At 36.2% G+C, this 21,549-nt stretch overlaps 1 protein-coding gene across 3 annotated transcripts in view; it reads left to right on the top strand.

The window, feature by feature from the left end:
• Positions 1–21,549, top strand: part of ADGRB3 (adhesion G protein-coupled receptor B3) — a 669,309-nt gene that overhangs the window by 262,422 nt on the left and 385,338 nt on the right. For all 3 annotated transcript variants that reach the window (XM_036916256.2, XM_036916253.2, XM_036916255.2), the window contains 4 exons: positions 271–432; positions 6,337–6,501; positions 18,395–18,559; positions 18,976–19,140. In XM_036916256.2, the coding sequence (XP_036772151.2) occupies positions 271–432; positions 6,337–6,501; positions 18,395–18,559; positions 18,976–19,140 (657 nt within the window). The remainder of the gene's footprint in view (positions 1–270; positions 433–6,336; positions 6,502–18,394; positions 18,560–18,975; positions 19,141–21,549) is intronic.

Below are 21,549 nucleotides of genomic sequence, written 5' to 3'. Positions count from 1 at the left end.
ATTGGTTCCTTCGTAGGGTCCACAGCGCAATGAATTTGTGAAGGGTAGTTTTGTTAACAGGGTTATAGAAAAGTTTGACCTTGCATCAGTGTAATATGTATCTCTAAATTTCTTTTTTCTCTGAAATGTTTTCGTGAACCTTTTGATGTACTGTCCTATTTTTTTTACATTTAAATTATCCTTGCATGTCAGAGTGTCAAGTTTGGTAAAATGCTGCATAGATGAATATTCAAGACAGTATTTCACGTGTATTTGTTGTCTTGCACACAGGTGAATCTGGTGTGGAAGAGTGGTCCCAGTGGAGCACATGCTCAGTTACTTGTGGTCAAGGGTCGCAGGTGCGAACCAGAACTTGTGTATCACCTTACGGGACACACTGCAGCGGCCCGTTAAGAGAATCAAGGGTTTGCAATAACACTGCCCTCTGTCCAGGTAGTGTTAGCAGCAAATACAACTGTGGATGTTATTGAATTGTGTCATGCTACGCATTTGGAGCAATTTGTTATGTTCGTATGAACTGGGGATAGCCATTTTAATTAGAGCGGATAAGTGTAATTCTTATTCAACTGTGAAGTTTTATCATGTATGTGATTATTTCTGCTTTAAGAACAGTCAAGAAATTATATAAGGGACTCCCCTGCCCACTGGAACTCTAAGCCTGAAATTTCTGTATCTGTTTCTAATCGTATTTAAGGTTCAAATATTTTCCCTTATTTTAGACGGTGAACATTCACAATCGAATGTTTGAGGAATAATGGAACCTGCCAGTGTACTGGAAATAGGCTCTGTAGCCATTGTTTGAGGAAGTGGCTGGTGTGTTCCTTAAGACAGTCACTGTTTTCCTGTCGTTTATTTGACCCTTACCAAAGGCAACAGTGCCCCTAAGCAGAGGGCTTTCTGTTAAAAAGTCTGTTAAAAGACTTTCTTTATTTCATTCAAGTGACTGCCTTCACTAGAGCCATTCACTACTTTATAAACTTAAAGTCATTAATGGAAAAAAAATTAATGTTAAGTGGAGCGCAGCACAATGGCATGCCCACATAGGGTCAGATTTCCCATGTTACAGTTCTCAGTTGATGCCTGTATGCATATAAGAGGCATTTCTCTCCCCCAGACCACTGACTTTCATTTATAAATAAGTACTCAAAGAAATCTGGGCTTTCTTTCAAGAAGTCCAGAGCACTTGATATTGTGAACTGCCAAGTTTATATTTTTGTTCAATCATTGGTTGGTGGTTGATGCAAATTTATTGACCATTGTAATCGACACTGGACCTGGATTATGGCCTTTCCAGAGGTCTCCAGAAGTGGGTAGTCATAAAGAAAGAGACTGGTATTGTCTTTCATCTGTTAAATTGTGCTTAAAAGTTTTCTGGTGAGTTCCATTTCCAGAGATGACTGATTCTGTAATTGTTAAAAGCAGGAGTAGAGAGTGGGTGGCATGGGGGAAGGGCAGAGATAATCCCAATTTCCCAGCAGAATAGTCAAAGGCAACCCTTTAAAGACAGCCCGGAGGAGTTGCTGTTTACTAGGTACAGTTTGATTTGCAAGATAAAAAAAAAAACTCTGCAGGTCTGTTTCACAATAATGTGAATATACTTAACATTACTGTGAAAAATTTTACATCATGTATTCTTAATCACAATGCAAGAAAAGACAATCTGGAAGAAATTAAAAGGAAAGGAAGTGGTGGGAAGAATGCGGAGGAAGAATCATGCCAGGAGGTGGGAGATCTCTTTAGAACAGAACTGGAAGCTCCAAAGCAGCAGCACAGGGTAGAATTAAAAGCTCACCAGGGCAGAAAGCTGTGAGGAAGGAAGACAGAACTGGCAGGAAAAGAGCGGTGATTTTCCAGTGGAAACTGGAAAAATCAGTGATAGACAGCAGGAATTAGACTAGATGGGTAAGAACATCAAGTGAGAAGTACATAGATTCAGAGGGAAAAAGTGTTTAAAAAGGTCATGGAGGGGGAAAGACAATGAAAAAAATGACAGAATTAGGGGTCATAAAGCAAACAGACTGGGTACGTTAGACAGAATCAAATAAAAGCAGTAAGGAACTAGAGATTTTAGGAATTACAAAATTTCTGAATTTTATAGGTGAAATGACCTCATGATTAAATGCTTCTGAATTTTCAGCTGGGTGTGAGTAGGGAGTTTTCCAGGCTAAAACTGGCCCCTATTTATAGCATTTATATTAAGGGTTCCAGGATCAAGTTCCCTATTCTGAGCAATGAATAAAAGTATCAGAGGGGAGTTAAGATGTATATGATAGATAAATTTGTCTTATCAGCATTCTTTTGAATAGTCAAGATTCTTTCAACATACAAAGATAAAGTCTACTGGCAAATGGATCCCCAGACGGAAGTCTGAGCGCTGAAGTTTTTCCACGGTCCTGCATTCAGGGCTTCCTTTCCAGGCCCCAGTTACACACATTCATATGGCTGATACATGGAAATCTCCCTCTTTCTCCAGAGATTGCTGATTAGTCCCTTCCCAGGGCACAGAGAGCATCTGTAGTGGGCCAAAGTGCTCCCCCTTTTCCTCTGGGTCTGATGTCCAGAAAATTGAGTAATATTCTATGATTACAAAGGTTTTTCCCAGTTTCTTAAATCTCTTACTATTATACCTACTAAACAAGTACATACTAATTACTAGTTCCTTCTCACCTTCATATACATATAGGTTTGTCTTTCTAAATTTCATTAAATAGTACTTATGATAAAAGAATGTATCTTTTAATGATTGATATAGTTCAGATACTGAATTAAAGAGAATGAAAAGAGTTTTGTTGATTTCTTTTTAATTTTCCAAACATGAAGAGTACCTTAGCAACTTCATTATTTTAAAAACATTGACTAAATATCCCATCATAAGAAACCGGGATGTTTCTCTGATGATCATTGTACTTGTTATGAAATATTGTGTGATTGATATTTTGTTCAGTTATTTGCCAAATATTTCTTTTTGATACATATATCATGAAAACAGTGACAAAAGTGAATTAAAAAAACTTAAAAAGTACTTTATAGATAGTGTAAATATATTTCTAAAACAATACTTTAAATTTGCAAAGAAAATTAGCTTAGAAATCAATAATCTATTTGTGACACTGTAGATACTCAGGTGTTTCGCCATTTAATTCATGAAAGTGACACAAGGACAAGCTGAATATTAAAGTCACATTCCACAAAACATGTAGAAAGACAGAATTAGAGCTTATATTTATTTCTATGGTTAAAGGCTAATCAATAGTGTTATAAATTTGTTATCCACCCATGTTATTCAAATTTCAAAAGAAGGGTTTTCTTTATTAAATTGCACAACGTATTACTTCAGTGCAGATCCTAAGATATCCAGCCATTTGGAAAACTGCTTCTTGACACAGTCTCTTTAAAACTGTTAGTACTGAGAGCAGAAAATGATAGGGATAAACAGAGTAAATTGAGAAAAATAGAGAGCTACATTAAATTATTTATTTACTGTCCTGGTTTCTGACTTAGAGTTTTCTTATCTTTTCCAGTGTTTCTTAACCTCAATGCTATTGGCATTTTGACATTGATAAATCTTTGTTGTGGGGTTGGCCTAAGCATTTTTGTATGTTTAGCAACATCCCTGCCTCTGCCCATTAGATGCCAATAGCATGCCTCCTTCCCCTGAGCTGTGATAACCAAAAATGTCTTTGAGGTCAACATTGGCCCTGGGTGAAAATCACTGGTCTACTCTATATGTATTCCAATCCTTTAGAAGTTTATTTAGGGTAAGAAACACTTTCAACATTTTTTTTTTGTAAATATCGTAGTTTGCATGTCTATTTATTTCTAAAGAAGAAACCATTAACTTGATTTATACATTCCAATCTAAATCATGAAATAATTTGTATGCTTAATTCAAAATCTGGTAGTAACATAATTTGTGTACTGTATATCCCTTATCTAATCTCTAGACAGCACAAAGCAGAGGTTTAATAATGTAGCTAGTGGCTAAAATGGAAACTATAAAAATTGATTCATTTGGTTTAAATTTCTTAGCTTTATTAGGTTCATTTTTCAAAGGGACTAGACCATTTACAGATTTTCATACTTTATTAAAAAATAAAAGAATTTATATAACATTTTGCCATTAAAATAAAAATATCTAATTTTTAACATAAAATTTTGGAATAGCATCTTTAAAATTATATGTGCTATAATTTCCTATTTAGTCAATAGTATCTAAAATAAAAAAATTATTAGTATTTTTGTTTTCTTTTCAAATGAAAAGATATTTTTTGCTTTTTTAAAATTATGTGGCAGATTCATGAAATTTTACAGTGGAACAATGAAGACTGTTAAAAACTAATGAGTAACATTACTTTTTAGAGGATTCCAGCTTCATAATTTAATGAAGCCATCAGGATTAATCAACATTTCTTTAGAATTAATTGAGAAAAACCTGCCAATTTAGCAGGTTCTTTCCCACCTAAGATTGTTCAGTGCATGTGATTTGATAGAAGAGAAAATGAACAGAACCAGTAATATGAATAGCATATAGTCTATTAATATTATATAGAGAGAAAAAAGGGGAAGAAAAAGTTGTTTTAAATGGTGAAAACTTGGTAAGTAGAAATAAATGCAAAATTGATTAAAGATATATATTTTTGCATAAAAAGTGCATTCATATAAATCACTTTTAAAATATCCTGCTATAATTGACCAAATATACCTATCTGCAAATATAGGTATATATGGGTTTTTTTTTCTTATAGTTAAATATAGGTACTATTTATTCTTATATCAGTGGATACAAACTGACTTTAGGTTTTCCAAACTTAAATGTAAAAAATTGTAAACATTTTAATTTCTCTCACTCTACTCTTTTTCTGTATAGAGTTTCAAAAATATATTTTTCTAGCAAGTTTTACAGAATGTTAATGAATTTTTCATAGACTGTTACTCAAATTTGGCTATTTTTTCCACTAATTGAATACGTTTTTCAATATTTGAACAATCAGCTGGGGCAAGTCAGCATAAATAGAAGAGAATGAGGTGCCTCATAATTAAGGTTTCATATATATATTTAAAAGTAGCAACTTGGTCAGCATGTATGCTTGTCAGATCCTAGATATATTTACTCAAAGAACTTTGCTGACACTTTATATAGACTTCTGCTTACCCCTACCAATATTGAGGAGGAAATGAACATTTTTTTTGTCATTCTACTATTATAAATTTCTCCCCTTACTCATTTCAGTAGGTGTCATAGCAAACATCTGCTCATGAACTTCTAAGAACATGGTAAGACCAGAGGTTCAACATCAAGGCAGGAGGTTTTGAACCAAAGAGCATATTTGCCAAGTTTCTTTTTATTTGTATTATCCATAGAGTGAGGTTACTGTCTCAAATATTAAGAATTGGTGAAATGACAGTGCAAGGAGGGGATCTAAACTTTGAGGCCTAATGGACTTTTTGTGAAAGATGTCAATATCTATTCACAGTGATTATTCTGAAGGAACACACATTATGTTAACATTTCTGATCAAATTTGAATTCATTGTAATGGCACATATGGAGTATTGATGTACCAAGAGTTACTTTAGGCAAAATCTTAATTAGATCATTTGTATTCTCTAGACATTTTTATTAATTAGGATTTCCAGTGCCATCAAGTGACTGGAAGAGGAAAGGCATCTTCTGGTTTTGTATTTGCCACCCATTTTAAAACAGGGTAAAGATAAATCTTATGAGGGAAGATACAGCTTTGGTATTTCCCTGTTATTCAGAAGACAGTGACTTTAAACACCCACATTTTTATGACAGAAAAAACATTTATTTTCGAAAATGTGAGATTAAAAAGATGTTTTAAATGTGTACCATCAATTTTCAGATTTTGTTTTTCATTTTCAGACATCATAAGTCATTATTCCTGAAACTGTGTTGGAAAAACTAAGTTAGCCCTTATCTATTCAAATGGAAATTAAACTCCAGAAGATCACATCTGTCATAAGAAATTTGATTTTCTATACTACCTTAATTGATATTTGTTCTACTTAAAAATAACTCATGACTATTTTACCATGAGAGAGAGAAGTACATTTCCATCACAAAAGGAAATACTTAAACTTGATGATATAAATAACTGTTCAACTACAGAAAAACATACATGGAATTTTACATTATTTTAATGAATTTTGATATTGGGTATTGTATTTTGTGATGAATAAGAATGTGAACTGAGGTTTTTAAAATATCTTCATTCTTGTCTATTTGATGAGTTTATTTTTCCTTAATTGTAGAGAAGAAAAATCTTTGACTTTACTTCTCTGCTTTTGTTGTTGAAGCTTTTTTGCTTTATTACAGTACATGGAGTCTGGGAGGAGTGGTCGCCGTGGAGTTTATGTTCATTTACATGTGGTCGAGGCCAAAGAACGAGAACGAGGTCGTGCACCCCTCCGCAGTATGGCGGGAGGCCGTGTGAAGGGCCCGAGACTCATCATAAGCCTTGTAATATTGCTCTCTGCCCAGGTGAGCGTTCTGCATGTGGTGAAATGTGCATCTGTGTATTTTGTGTGTCGTCCCTAGTATACACTGGAGATATTAAGGGCATTAACCTTCATTCATTCATGGGAAATGTGTCCTTCAGTTATTGTTTCTTGCTTAACATTGGTACCTTCCTTGATTTATATGCAATGGAGTCTATTTCCTTGACTACAAATCAATGTTCACCTTTATTGCATTTCTATAAATATTAATGCTTTCCACTAAGATTTTATTTATGTTTGGCTTTCCCTCCTGGAAAAATTTTAAGGAATCCCCAAGATGTGAGATTGGCTATTGCTTTCACACCGTAACTAGGCCGACTGGTGTAGAGGCAGTCCCTCCCATGTTAGTCTCTCACACTCATGCAGTTAAAGAATGGTGATGTACAGCTCACCATGTACGAAAATGATAGGTATTTGTGAGGAAATCAGACTTTCTAGATTCACTGCTAAATGCATAAAATGGTTAGATCATAAATGACATATAATCTTATGTGATTCTAAAGACTACTTTGTTCTTAAATGTATTTATGTTATCTTAAATTTTCTTTGCTCTAAACTGTTTCAATTCTGTTTTACCTGTCCTTGATAATTTTATCCATTACTACAGAGAAAAGTCTTCATCATGTTGTTATTTAGGTCACTGAAACAGTCAACCATAAAACAAATACCTACAAAATGAAAAGACTGGTCTCCAGCTTCAAGGGGCTTGCAATTTATGGGGAAAAATACACACCCACATAAATGGTAACATTTTCCAGGACTAGCAAAGGCATTTTTCAGAGGAAAAGGTAGACAAGAGTGGCAAATGGCAAAGGCTAAGAAGAATGTCAAAAAATATAAATAATCATTTATCTACTCCTTAGGAGACTTTCTCATTGGCCCATTTAGTTACATATTCTGCATGCAAGCAACTTAGCTAGGATCCCAGTAATGTGCTCCCAACATGATATCCAATTCACATTCAGTCCATTTGTTTTCTGAAATCCCCAAGTTAATATCCTATACTATAAAGCAATGTTTCAAGTTTCTTCTGGAAATTTTAAGTATCTAAAACATCTTAAGACTATGAAAAAACTATCAAAATATAGGTAGTACCACATTCATCTAACATGCTTTATTATTCCCATTTACTTTAGAGAAAGGTTACTACATTCCTGCACTTAGGAACATACATTTAAAGATGTAGTAATTGTATGAGTAATATCATGATTCCAAGGATTTAATGAATTCTGTGAATTATGAATATAACTCATACAATTCAATATTCATGTAATTATGAATATCGGGGAGTCAGAATCATGATTCCTTTTTCGCAAATCACTCCCAGAAAATCCTATTTATGAAATCATTTATGTTCTGTCTTATTTCTGTCTCTCTATAAACATACAGATAGGCACAGAAATAAACAGATGTATATTTTTGCCCTTTTTCCCAAAGATCTGGGCAAGCTTAAATAAATTTTAGAACCTTTTTTTAAGTGCTGAGCAGTGACATTTATTGAGTCAAATATAATTCATGCTTTGTCCATGGAGTGTGAAAAATAAAAAATAATAGCTAACTATAGAATCTCTTTTAAAATTATTAGTTTTTATTACTGCTTTTACCTCAGTTCATCCCCATAAGTATAGAGATAAAATGGCACTGGTCAGTTAAAATATAAACCAGATTCCACATAGTCTACTTCCCCATGAACTTTTCTTGGAGTTGAATGCTTGAATATCAGTAGATAGAGATGCTAAATTGTTAAGAATCAGATAAGAAAAATTCATTTTCCTAAGGTGATAAAGTTGTTGCTTTATCTCTCAAGTAGTAACCTCATGTGTTTTCAAGCTATTTTAACAGTATTACAGCATCTTGGAATCACTCTAAGACTATTAAAATTGAATGGCTTCTTTTGCATAGATCTTTAACTTTTGAAAGTTATGTTTATATTATTAGTAAATATGGCCTCGCTCATATTCTCTCCTAAGTGAATATTATGGATCCATCTTGAACACTTGATAAATTTATCATGTGTTATTTCTGACTCTTATTTCCATTCTTGAATTGAGTTGCATCATAAAAGATGTAAAATTCTTACCATATTGGATCCAAATTTCCTTACTCTCTAAAGGGGATTCTAATAGCTATGATATTTTTTAATGTTTTTATACTCTGCCCCAAATTTTGGCAGTATGCTTTTAAAATATGTAAGATGTATTTGGTGCAAACATTTGGAGTTCTCCTTAGAACTAGTTCTCTTACAGCTGAACTCAGGTTCTTCACTAAATATAAAAGCATCATCGAGTATCAGCAAGATGTAAGACACTACCTAGAAGAATATAGATAGTCCCTGAGCTAAACAAATTGGCAGTTTCTTCAGAGGATTCAGCCATAAACATGTGAAAAGTTGAATGCAGTTCTGAAAAACATATAAATCCTCTGCCTCAATGAAAGGTGGTAATTTGAGAACTCAGTAGTTTCAACTTACATTTCTCATCCTACTTGAGATCCTTAAGACACCGTCTTAAGAGATAAAGCTCACATAGAAAGAGCATTAGCAATAAAAATAGTAGGCCAGCACCTACTTTTGGATCTCCTTGGTTGGGCTGATGTGAACTGATAACCAGACCAAGTGAAACAACAAATTGGGTCTGTACTCACCACCTTTGCAAGATCTGACCGGGTGGGTCTGGTAATGGAAGGTGACATTCTAGTGTGGGATCATATCAGAGCAGCATTCCAGCATCCTACTTTCAAGAAACACATAAAACCACTCTGATGAAATGGTTATGTAGGGATGATGTTTAGTGTTCAAATCAAATAATGAAATGTTTTACTTATGCAAATTTCAATATCAGCCTGTGTAAGTAGATGACATACTATTTTTTTCCAGGTACTTTCCTTTGTCAATGTCCAACTTTCTCCCACTCTTTTTGAGGTGGGGGTAAGCCATCTATATAAGAAGACAAGAAAGAGAGGAGAGAATTCCTAGTTTTGAGTTCTTAGTTACCAATTTGTGTACCATGTATGAGAACAGAGACTGGTGTTGGTGGGGGGAGGTGGACCAGAGGCACAGAGCAACAAAAGGAATTCACTACAGTTCATTAGATTCATTCACAACTCAGAAAAATAGTGTGACTCCATTTTCTTCCTATACTAATAAGTAAGTGTGATATTGTAGAAGGGTGTGTGTACATATGTGTATGTCCAGTGGTTTTTGTGATTTGTTTCTTATCTCACTAAACTTAGGAACCTATGTTTCCTATTTTCTCTGAATTTTCATTGCAACTAACTTAGCATCAAGTTCAATAGTAGTACTATTTGATTTATTTAAGGATAAGGAAATTCTCTTCCATTTCCTGTTTATCTCTACATGCAACTTCGTACCTGGTAGTATTCAATAAATTACTGTTGAATGGATTATGTTGACATGCACATATCCAAATTTCTAGCACTCACCCAAAAATTGTTATAGGATATTTTCTGGGCTTATTCAATAATACATTGATGTGGTACAGTGGAAGGATCTTGGAGTTTCACAAGAAAACATATATGTTTATGTTTTTAGATATCACTTTTTAATATGCATATTGCTCATTTGACCCTTAGTTTCTTCATTGGTAAAATGGGAACAATAGTAATACCCACATCACAGGAATGTAAGGGCCATGTGAGATGCTATAAGGGAGAGAATTTGAGAAACAGCAAACAAAAACAAAAGCATTAGTTTTATGTCAATGCCTTCTAGTCAGAGCCCATCAGGATGACACCTGTAGTTGAACAAGTTGGGTTTGTCACTCTAGGCAGAGAGGTGAAATCATAGGGAACTGTGGCGCATCTCAGTAAGAGGGTCTTAGAAAAGACTTATTAAGGGTGGGCTTGTACCGAGTGATTTCAGGGAGGGTTTAAGGAAGTGGGACTTTTCTAATGATTTGATAATGTGTTGAGGGGGGGAAATTAAGATTAGGTAGCTCAATAAAGTATCTAGGAGGAGGGAAGACCAGCTTTAATTGAAGTGGTAGTCACTCATACCAGCTGAGAGAAGACGATGTTTGGAGCTTTGAGGTTGCACGTTGACCTTGTTTCTGTCTACGAAGGGGCTTTGCTTATCAGAGTCTCAGAGTGATCTTGTCTGATGTTAATGTTCCCTGTGGTGGTTTTTGGTTCAAGGGGGGATAGCGTAGCCTTGCTCTGAGTGCCAAGCGAGCTGCGAACCGTGGAAGTCTAGCCGTGTCAGACCAGTTCCTGGGTGCCACCTGGTGTTCCCTCCTCTAGGATGATTCGATCACTTTAGCTGCTTCTGTTTTTAGTGGGTTTGACTTCTACTAATATATAAATGGAGAAAAGTATCAGACGTAATGGAATATTTACATTTTCTAGGTGGGTAAATTACATAGAGGTATATCCTCCAAATAAAACAGATATAGACTTTTCCAAAATTAAATTCTTTATGGAAAATAAATTTCTTTAGTCCACAGCTTCAAGCTTTGTAGTAATTTTCTTCATAGTGTTTTACTTTATAGCAATGATTTTTTTCCCCGCTGTGTCAGTACTTGAAGACCGGAGGCACAGGTGATTCAAGTTCAGTTCTCTGTTGTGACAATTCTCGCTCTGATACAATTTATGTAGTAAAGTACAAATAATATAAAGGATGGGGATAAATAATGAGTGGAAATTATTGAAATAAAATAGATGGAAGAATTATTGACAAATAAGTTTTCGTTTATATACTGAAATCTGTATAAATGAATTTAATTATATGATTCAGTGGGATACACAGTGGTCTGGAATTCATAATGTTCCTGACAAAGTGGAACCCCTAAAGTTGGGGTCTTTCCCTGTTCCACATCGTGAAGCGACTATATGAAACCAAAAGTGAGTGTCGAGCAGTGCAGGCTTTATTCAGTGGCCAAAGATCGGAGACACAGAGCTTGGCCCACAGACGAACTCCTCAGCTGGTGAGGGCTGGGACGTCATAGATAGAGGGCAAATTTTCGTGAAGAGGTTCCATGTTAAAAGGGGAGGAATATCCATGTTTTTCAATGGAAAGGGCAGAGACCTCAAAATCAGAACACCGCCTTTCTTTTGTCCTCTTAAGGTTTCCATTGGTCTTTGCCACAGTGATGGTCAACTATAAATTGGCTGGAGGTGGGAGTGTCATTTAGTATGGAAAGCACTTATTTGAAACTAGAGGTTCTTTTGAGGTTACGTGAGCCACAGTCTTGGGTCCCACCAATGTCAGTGCGTCTGGTGGTCTGGTCAAGAGGGGGATCTCCTGACAACAGGTACCTTTTTCTTAAAGATAAGCAGAGTTAGAGCAGGGTGAAAGTTCAGCCAAGCCACATACGCATTGCACTGGGAGAGGGTAAGACATGGATTAAGGTTCAGTCCCAATCCTTAATCATGAATATTTATTTAGGCAACTTATCTCTTCTTCAGTTTTCTCATATATAAAGGGGAGCCAGTATTTTGTACCCTTCTTTATCATAGAATCGTGATATGATGAACGTTTAGCTGGAAGAATCCTGAGAAGTATCCAGTAATATAAAGTGAAGACTACTTTTCACGATTTATATGAGAATATTACCTTAGAAGTAAGGGATTTTGAAGAAGTAGTAAAATAAACTCCGGATAGTATGATCATTCTGAGCTCTGTTGCTCATGGACAGCCTTGATCATGGACTGGGAAGGACTCCTCCGCCACGTTTGTACCGCAGGGAAGTCCGCACATAAGGGCTCAGGCTGCTCTGTGCAGCTGAGATGTGTCACACTGGTCAGCACTGCGGTGGGAAATGCACTCCTGGGAATGCAAAACCTCCCTACAGAGATGCTGTCAGGTTTTAGGGTTTTTTTCCTGTAAAAAAAACCTGCAAATATCTGCAAATTATATTTGCAGATCATTACAAACGCTAAGAAGAAACGAGTCACCCAAGGGTAGGTCTTCAGGAAGAGAGCTAGACCCAAATATTTCTGTAATCTAGAGCAAGAGGCTTCAGCCTCTGTGAGGGGGTGACCTGCCCACAGTCCCTCTGCAGGGAGCCCTTCAGGTGAGGACAGTGAGTGGTAAGATGCTAAACATTTGCCTGACCTTGGTTCAAAAGTCCCTGGTTATGTCTGGGTGAGGATGTTCCAATTTGAAACTCAGGTGCTGCATCATTAACCTGCTCTTTAATTAATTTGCATTTTATCTTCTTAACCTTCTAGTCTATTGTATGAAAATTACATTCATTTTGTGTCATTTCACACTTTTTTGCTTTCTGGTGATCTTTCAATGTTTAGCTGATGAATTTTTTTAAAATTAATTGTGTCTTTATTAATCCTGGCTTGTTTTCTTGGACTGTTTAATTTTTTTTTTCCTCATTAGAAATTTAATTAACAAAACTTTCTTATTCATCTTAGCCTTACCATGTAACTCGCTTCTATTTTCAGTTCTTATTTTTTCAAATGATATTTCATTTTGATATTTCCTCTTTTGTGCTTGATTTTAAATTGGCAAATGGGAAACATAGGTTTATGCTCTTCAACATATGCCCAAAGCAAGGGGTTGGCTCTTTCACATTTCAGTCTTACATCCCCAAGGGGTCTTTCCAGGTGCCTGAGTAATTCCCAACTCAGCAAAAATCTGAACCCTTCAACATTGCCATCCCTAAATCATATAGCCTCATAGCCAGGAGGCAAAATTCTCTTCCCCACCACCGCTCCCTGCACATTGCATAGTTGATCAACAGTAATCAACCCAGAACAGCTGTTGAAAAGAAAAGTTTTATTATCCATAATATTCATGATTTTATGGATGAGTGCATAACTAGCTTGTGGTTAGTGCTGTCCAGCCTATTCTCAGTTATTGGTCAAAATGTGAAAATAGACTGAAACACAGTATGTTCATTAAAATGTATCATAGAACTTAATTTGGCCCCTGTCCCTGCTGGGAGACAAGTGTTTCTTCCAGGTGAACATAATTGCAACTCTATGCGTATGGCAGGAGGAAGTTCATATAAGAAAATAAACCCCAGGCAGCTAGTCATTTAGGCTTTGCAATTTTAATTCTTACAGGTCCAGGAAATCTGGTAATGTGTCACATTGCTGAAGCCAAACTCTAGCTGTCCCCAGTGTGACATTGTTGTGTAAGGAGGCACATTACCTGATGGCAAGACAGGCTGATCTCTCAGCATTCTTCTCGCTTCAAAACACAACCTTATTGTTCTCTATTCTTAGTTACCTTTGTAGTATGGTTCATAAAGTAATAGGCATTTGGAGTTTTTAGATGGAAAAATAACAGTAAAAAAAAAACTCCAACTGCAAGTGCTTATGATGGAAATGAAGAGAAATGGAAACAGCCTGAAAAAGTGTTGATTCTTAACTAGGCTGCACATTACAGAAGAAATTGTGTACTTGAGTGAGATGTTTACCAAATGGCGTTCCAGGAAAGGAAAAAGGGAAGTGAGGGGAGAGCTGATTACATTTCAGAGAATCTGGGAGTCACAGGTTTAAACAAAGTTATTGAATGCAGGTCTCCCTCTGTCACAACAATAATGGCATCAAGGATTCAAGGGGATCAGAATAGATGCTTTGGTCTCAGGGCTATACACCCCCTAGCCTGTTTGAACCCTAGTCTAACCCACCTGTTTCAATAAGCCAAAAACCTGGAAGTTAACCTTCGTTCTCTGTTCTTCCATACCCCACCACCAACTTGTCAGCTCTGCACCCAGAAAATGCAAATTCATCCACTTCTTTCTACCTCCACCAAAATCCAGGCCACTGTCACCTCTGTCTGGGCTATAGTGGAGTCCCTTACATCTCTCAATACCCATCCTTGCTTCTGTACCATCCATTCTACACACAACTGCAAAGTTCAATGTTAAAATGTAAGTTATATCAGCACTCCCCTGCTTTAACGTCCTCTCATGGCTTCTCATCTTATTTGGTCACATGGCCTATGGGGCCTACTGGCTTCTGCATGCCATCTGAACCCATCTCCTGCTGCATCTCCCATTCCGTGATCCCCCTGTGCCCCAAACTTTTCTCTGTTCTGAAATGCACAAAGTCCTCTTGACCTCAAGACTTTGCAATTGTCTAGAGTATTCCACAGATCCTTACATTTCCAGCTCCTAGTGACTCACTACTCAGCCCTGATATGGTCCCTTCCCAGAGATGTGACCGAGCATTCCCCTCCCATTGCCCTCTCATCACCTGGTCTTCATACCACTGCTCAAACTCTGAGTATCCATTTGTTTACTTGCTTATCATCTGTCTCCACAATAGCCCCTCAGACTCTAAGTTCCAAGAGGCAGAGGTTGTTCAGTTTTTATCACCATTTCTTCCAGAGTCTAGGAGAACAAGGCTAGTCAGGGTGCAGATTCTCTGTATGAGAACATTATGACATGCTGGGATAAGTTTTGGAGTGTTTACATCTTCCAAATTATTGGAGAACTCTCTTCTGACAGAATGACAAGATGTTAATGAGCTTTCAGGAGGAACATAGTTTTAAAAGAAAGCCTTGAGGTATTTTCAAATCCGTGGGTTTACAATGACTCTGGGAGTTCTCTTACAGTGTCCGAAGTCAGCTTTCTACAGGGAGGGTGGAGGCGGGAGAAGCGTGGGTTGTCTCTGTCGCCTCCACACCCAACCTGGTGGACAGCAAACCTGCACGCAGGGCTGAAGGAAGTGCGGCTTCATTACCAATTTGGATTCCCAGTTAAATATCAGATTAAAAAATAAAAGCAGTCCCATAACTTCTTATAGGACATAGATGAGGGGTTATTAAAAAATGAAAAATTAGTATGATTTTTTAAAAATATCTGAACATTTATCCCTAAATATAATGCACATATCCTATTTGAAAATGCTTAAATGTTCAAAATAAAAGTGTTTCCACCTCTCAAAAACCTCCTCTTTTTCCCATTCAGTAAAATGACACTACTATTTCCTGAAAGATCTGTAGTTGATGTCCCAAAAAAGAACACAATTAATCATTCTTTTTTAATTCTAGGATATCAAACTAAAAAAAAAACTAAAATAAAACGATGTCCCACATTTGGCACAAGAAATTCTTTCATGTTATGTAGTATCTGTCTAAACCTTTATATTCTCATAATCCTCTCTTTCTAACTTTTCCATTTTCCATTTTCCCAGTAACTTTGACTTAATATGTGCACTAAAGGAATATTGGGCTTTTCCTCTTTTTTCTTAATAACCAATCATTTTTGTCAGTTCTCACCTCATGGTGCAGTTAATGTTCACTGAAATGAACTTACAGTTCTCCTTGTAAAATAAAATATCAAAAGTGTCTACTTGATACCTCTTCAATTTCATTGTTATTCTTTTCTGTAGCTGACTTTATAAACAAAACTCTTCCTATCTAAAATAAATGTTTTACTTATGTTTACGGAAGTGTCCAACCTCAAAAGTTCCCGCAGATGCATTAACTCATTCTTGAATTTTAGCCAAAACATAAAATGTGTACATTGACTGAAAGGTCTGCATAACTAATATTACAAATGTTTGAATTTAAAGTATTTAAATAATTTTTTACTAATGGTGGTGCAGTCTTCTTTCCAGAAAAGCATGAGGAGCAAACCCCTTCACAAATGTTCTCCTTCCTTCTGATCTTTTATCCTCAAGGTCTTTTCTTAGTCCTCATCAATAAAACAGCCCCAGCCAAATTATCTTCTCTCTTATTTCCACATTTGACTTGCTCATTTTTGACTCCACATCTTATCTGGGAAGATACCCTCTCTTCTTTGCCCATGAGTATGTAACTGTTACATTCCTTAAAAAAATAATAAAACTTTCTTACTTCCAAGCAGAATTCTTAAGGACATCACGTATTTCTTAATTCTAGTCATTCAGCACTGGATCGTTCAGAATCGCCTAATTCATCTTCAGGTGTCACTTTCTGAATGTTCTCAATAATTTGGATACCTGTACATTCTTTTGCCAAGCTGATGATAAGGTGCAGGCATGAATCTTATTTTTTTTAAACATGGCTTAGAATGCTTAGGATACTGAGGTTTATACTGCAAGCTCAGTAAGTGTTATCTTTGAAAAGCAAAATTCTGAAATGAAAAATGCAACCATCTTTAAAACCAAAATAGAGAGGAAATGGTAACTTACAGTGTCCTGTTACTCTAGTAGAATTTTATTTTGTTTTTTGTCTGGTAAATGGACTACATCGCCAATAAGATTGTATCAGGTACTTTTAATAAAGTGAGATGCCAAAATTACATGAATAGGATGATTAAATTGGCACTTGTGATGTTTTTATCTCACAAAAAGTTTATTAAGTACAGTTAGATACCTATTAAACAATCTCCTTTTTAATAACTCCTGCAAGGCCTGAACTTAGATGGAAAGTACTGACTCAGGTTCTGACAGGCTTTCTCATTTGTTTGGATGGGTTTTCACAGCCACATTAGCTTTTTTAAGAATTTAGGATTTCTGGTGATTTCTCTTTCACTATTATGAAATTTACTATGAACTTTGGAATGATATTAGAAAAAGTAGGCAATCATATACTAGTGCATTTATAACACTTTTATGCTAGTTGATGCATTTTAAATTGGGTAAATACTGTTGATTTTTTTCTCATTTGTATTTTGTGGCCTATGAGATTATGCCTTTGTGAATGCCATCTCCCTTGTCTAAATTATCCAGATCTCACCATATTAGTCTAACGTAATTACCCCCCAAAAGATGTGATCTGTCCTCTGAAAATCTTCACATACCATGTTAAGATGTTATTACTTTTAAGCTTTTCTTTACTTATCTGCATACACAATGTAATTCTTCTACTAAGTGATAAGATTATTGAGGTTGGGATTCATATTCTTTTCTCTATTCCTCATAACACCTATCACACTGTAGGATAACTAACAGATTCCCAAAAATCATTTGCACAAATGAATAAATGAATCTCAATTTAAATCTCTCAAAGTCAAGTTCAACAGTCTTTATTAAGTTCTAGTCACCAGACACCTGAGAGTCACCTTGATCTTCCCTCCACGTCAGTTCCCATGTCCAGCCCTCCAGCAGTTGCTCTCACCATCCCCACTGAGTAGTTCTTTAACCTTCCTGGGGTGCTGCATCAGCAGGGCCTTACCATCCTAGCTCATACCCTCCCCATCCTCTCCCATAATTCTTTCTCCACCCTGCACTAGATCTGATCATAGAATCCCATATATGTTCTCCAAAGGTTTCTTAGTGATCTGAGAATATAGCAAAACCCTCAACATAATCAACAAAAACTTGCATTTTCTGGCCTCTGGATTTGGCCAACCTTCTCTGGTATAGCTCCTCACCTGGCACTCTGGGCTTCATTCACAGTGGCCTGCATTCATTTCCTGGAGGCGCTGCTGTTTCTTCTGCCAATGACCTTTGTACCTCTTCAGGGAACAAACTCTTATTCTAGGTAGTTCCTCATTATCCTTCAGGGCTTGCCTGAACCTCACTTCATCAAGGAAGACCCCCCAGACTCATTTTATAGGTGCTTGAAATTATCCTTCACAGCAATGCTATATAATTTATTTATTTATCATGCAATTAATTCATTCTAGTAGTTCCTTCTCTAAAATATGAGCTTTTTGAATTATTGGTTACCGTTTATTTTCCTCTCTCTGTCCATCTCCCAATCCAACATCTGGCATTTTTGAGTGACTGATATTTTGAAGACATAAGTAAATAAAAAGAAATACTGGATACCTAAAAGAGAGTAGAAGTGGGAAAATAAGGTAATAATGGTTTGGGTGTAGTAATACAATCTAACGCCATTGTGACCTTCCCCTGTATTCAGAATGCTTTGGCCGGGACCCATCCCCACGGTTAGTTCTGCCGCGTACTCTCTGTACAGCGCCCCCTGCTGGACCGTCTCCTTACGCTGTCTCCCTCCCCCCTGGCAGTTGATGGACAGTGGCAGGAGTGGAGCTCGTGGAGCCGGTGCTCAGTGACATGCTCCAATGGGACCCAGCAGAGAAGCCGGCAGTGCACAGCAGCTGCTCACGGGGGCTCCGAATGCCGAGGGCCGTGGGCGGAAAGCAGAGAGTGCTCTAACCCCGAGTGTACAGGTAAGGCCTGCTTACTGCGCCAGAGGGAGCCTGCCCGTATATAAAATGTCATCGCACATGCCCGACGATCATGGAATAAGCAGATAAGTATCTATTTCTAGGAAATGAAGTCAGTTATACCAAAGCACATTCTATGGTAGATCACATTAATAAGGCAGCAAAACTCAGAAGATTCTTAAGTGAAATACCGATTAAGTGGATGACAGTACTGAATGCATACTTTCCACAAAAGGTTCATGTCCATTTGAAGATTCTGACAAATGGAAACAAACTCTGTGAATCCCAATGATCTGTATTTGATCAGCAAGTCAAATTCTTGAATACAGTTTATTCTTGGCAGTAGATCCTCAGGTTTTAATACTCCTGGAGTAGTGTGCAGTAGACCACTGCCCCTGACCGTGATACATTTCTTTCAGCCAATGGTCAGTGGAACCAGTGGGGTCATTGGAGTGGATGCTCCAAGTCCTGCGACGGCGGCTGGGAAAGGCGGATAAGGACTTGTCAGGGTGTAGCCATCACAGGGCAGCAGTGCGACGGAACCGGAGAAGAAGTGAGAAGATGCAGCGAACAGCGATGTCCTGGTAAGAATGAACTGGGATTATCCCAAAGGAAACAGTTACCAAGGGGAAAAAAAAGATTAAAAATATTGTCATCATTTAAGGACAGTCATTCCTCAACTGAAGGACTGCTAATGATAAGTGGCAATTAACCTGTTTCCCTAAAATATGGGATTTCTTCTACTTATATGTTATAGACTATTTCTTCTATAGGTTTTTAAATTATTTCTACAAAATGATATTGAAAAATGTGATGACATAAAGGTAGCCATATTAAACAATAACATCGCTAGATATGATTTCAATTTGTTCGGGGTACTGGTTTTTTTTTTTCACTGTTTTCATGGAATATTTGTTTACTGAGAACACAAAACAATTACTTTAGATTATTTACAGTAGAAATATAAAGATATAAGTGTTAGATAGCTAAGTGAGAAAATAAAGAGCTGATGTTGAATTCAACACCTTGCAATTTCTGCTGTTCATGTCTTGGTTTATGACCTTGGACATTCCCATTTCCTTGCTCTTGACCCATTTTCCACTGTGAAAGAACATTCCAGTGAGGAACACATTTTAAAATGAAAGGGTAAGGTAGTAATTAGTAGTGAGAAAATGGAAGTTCTGCTACATTAAAAGATTTTACATATAAGTACAGTTGCTCCTTTTCAGTTCAAAAAAGCTATGGATTTCTGTCTCTATCTGACACAACTACTTCAATTTAGAAAAACAAAGGAATTCGAAGAGATAACCAGGAGTCAAAACTTTTATTTCTCCACAGTTAGAATTCTAGAAACTTCGCACAGTTTAACACTAACGCCTATAGAAACTAGACTCTAAAGTATTAATATGTCAGTAAGGTTATTTTTGGCTGAGAGTACTTAAAAAAGATCCAAAAGTAGTTGTGTCAATTCTTAATGCCATATGAATTCTGAATGATAAGAAGTAAACAGCATGCAGGGTTTTGTTGAGATGGATACCTATACAGATCAGCTCAGCGAAATTCCTCCTGTTCTGCATAGGAATTAAGAAGTATTCAACACAAACATTTATTTTGCCCAGGGAGGAATTTCATTAGAACAGTAGGCATGATTAAATAAGACCCTTTTAATATTTAAAGTTATGTAAGCTAGTCTGAGCATGCCCAGGGTTCTTAGCTGTTTTTTTAAAACTTTGATCTGCATACACAAGAGGTAAAAATGGTGCAGCTGCAATCAGATTTATAAAGATTGCCACCTGCTGTTTGGAAAACATTTTACATGTCTATTTACAAAGAAGATATTATACCTTATTTAGTCTGTTTGATGGCTTTCCTGATTTAAGGCAGGCAGGCTGAAAAATCACCAATAAAACTGTAAAACCTTTTTATATTACACAGATTTTTGGTATTCATCTTAATATTCAAATTTACTGTTTTCAATGACATAATTTGTAATGACTTGACATAACCTCCAAGTATATAAATAACATTTTTTAATTAAAATGAATTATCGAACCAGCTAAGTAATCACAAATTAAGGCTTACATAGGGGTAAAAAATAAATATTTGTACCAAGATTTTACATATATCACAATCTGGTACCTTTATACAAATTGCATTGACCATCAGAAATCATCTTATGACTATTAATTTCAAACATGCCTCTGTTGAGTAGAGAAAGTTTTCATCAAAATGAAGGAGGATTTCTTTTATAGTTATCCTTTAACTTTTCAATGTGCATCATCTCATCCCCATGTTATTTTACCAAAAGAACAGGATTTATAAATAACTCAGCTTTCCATAGTGGACTTGGTGTATGTATTGGTGTTCCAGTCCTGTACAATTGCTTCTCTGTGATCAATATCTATTACCTTTGTGATTAGGAGCAGAGCGTTCTGAATTTCCATTATACTGCTCCAAAATTACATCTTGACTGTATAAATAAAGAAAACTTTCAAATTAGTTTAACAGTTACTAGGGCATTTTTCTCTTTTTTGTCGATGACAAAGCCTCAGTAAAAGTTTCTTTTGAGAGAATATGCTCTTCCTAGTATTATTTTTTAGTACTGTTCATTCTTAATTTTTCTTCAGATTTCTGGAAACAACTAATACTTATTTTTTATGTTTCACTTAATTTCAAGACAAGACAAATTGTTTGCCAAGAGACCGTCTAGAAGGAGAAATAGAATATCCATACATCTTTGGATAAATTAGTGAAAACAATGATTAATCATCTGGATTTATTCAAGAGCTGTTATGATATCTACTGAAACTGAAAAATTTTTTAAATATATATTTTCCCATCAGGATAATTCGGTTGCCCAACTTTTAAATTGTTCAGACTCACCAAATGATGATTTCATTGATCTCAGTCTCACTGTACAACCCCAGGCTCTGAGGGTTAAAATAAAATAGTAAAAAGGTTATAGCTGCTTTGGTTGCGTTGCAACCATGTGA

The sequence above is a fragment of the Manis pentadactyla genome, chromosome 16 (assembly GCF_030020395.1).
Source record: "Manis pentadactyla isolate mManPen7 chromosome 16, mManPen7.hap1, whole genome shotgun sequence".
NCBI classification, from domain to species: domain Eukaryota; kingdom Metazoa; phylum Chordata; class Mammalia; order Pholidota; family Manidae; genus Manis; species Manis pentadactyla.
This window is presented reverse-complemented; position numbering and strand designations above follow the sequence as displayed.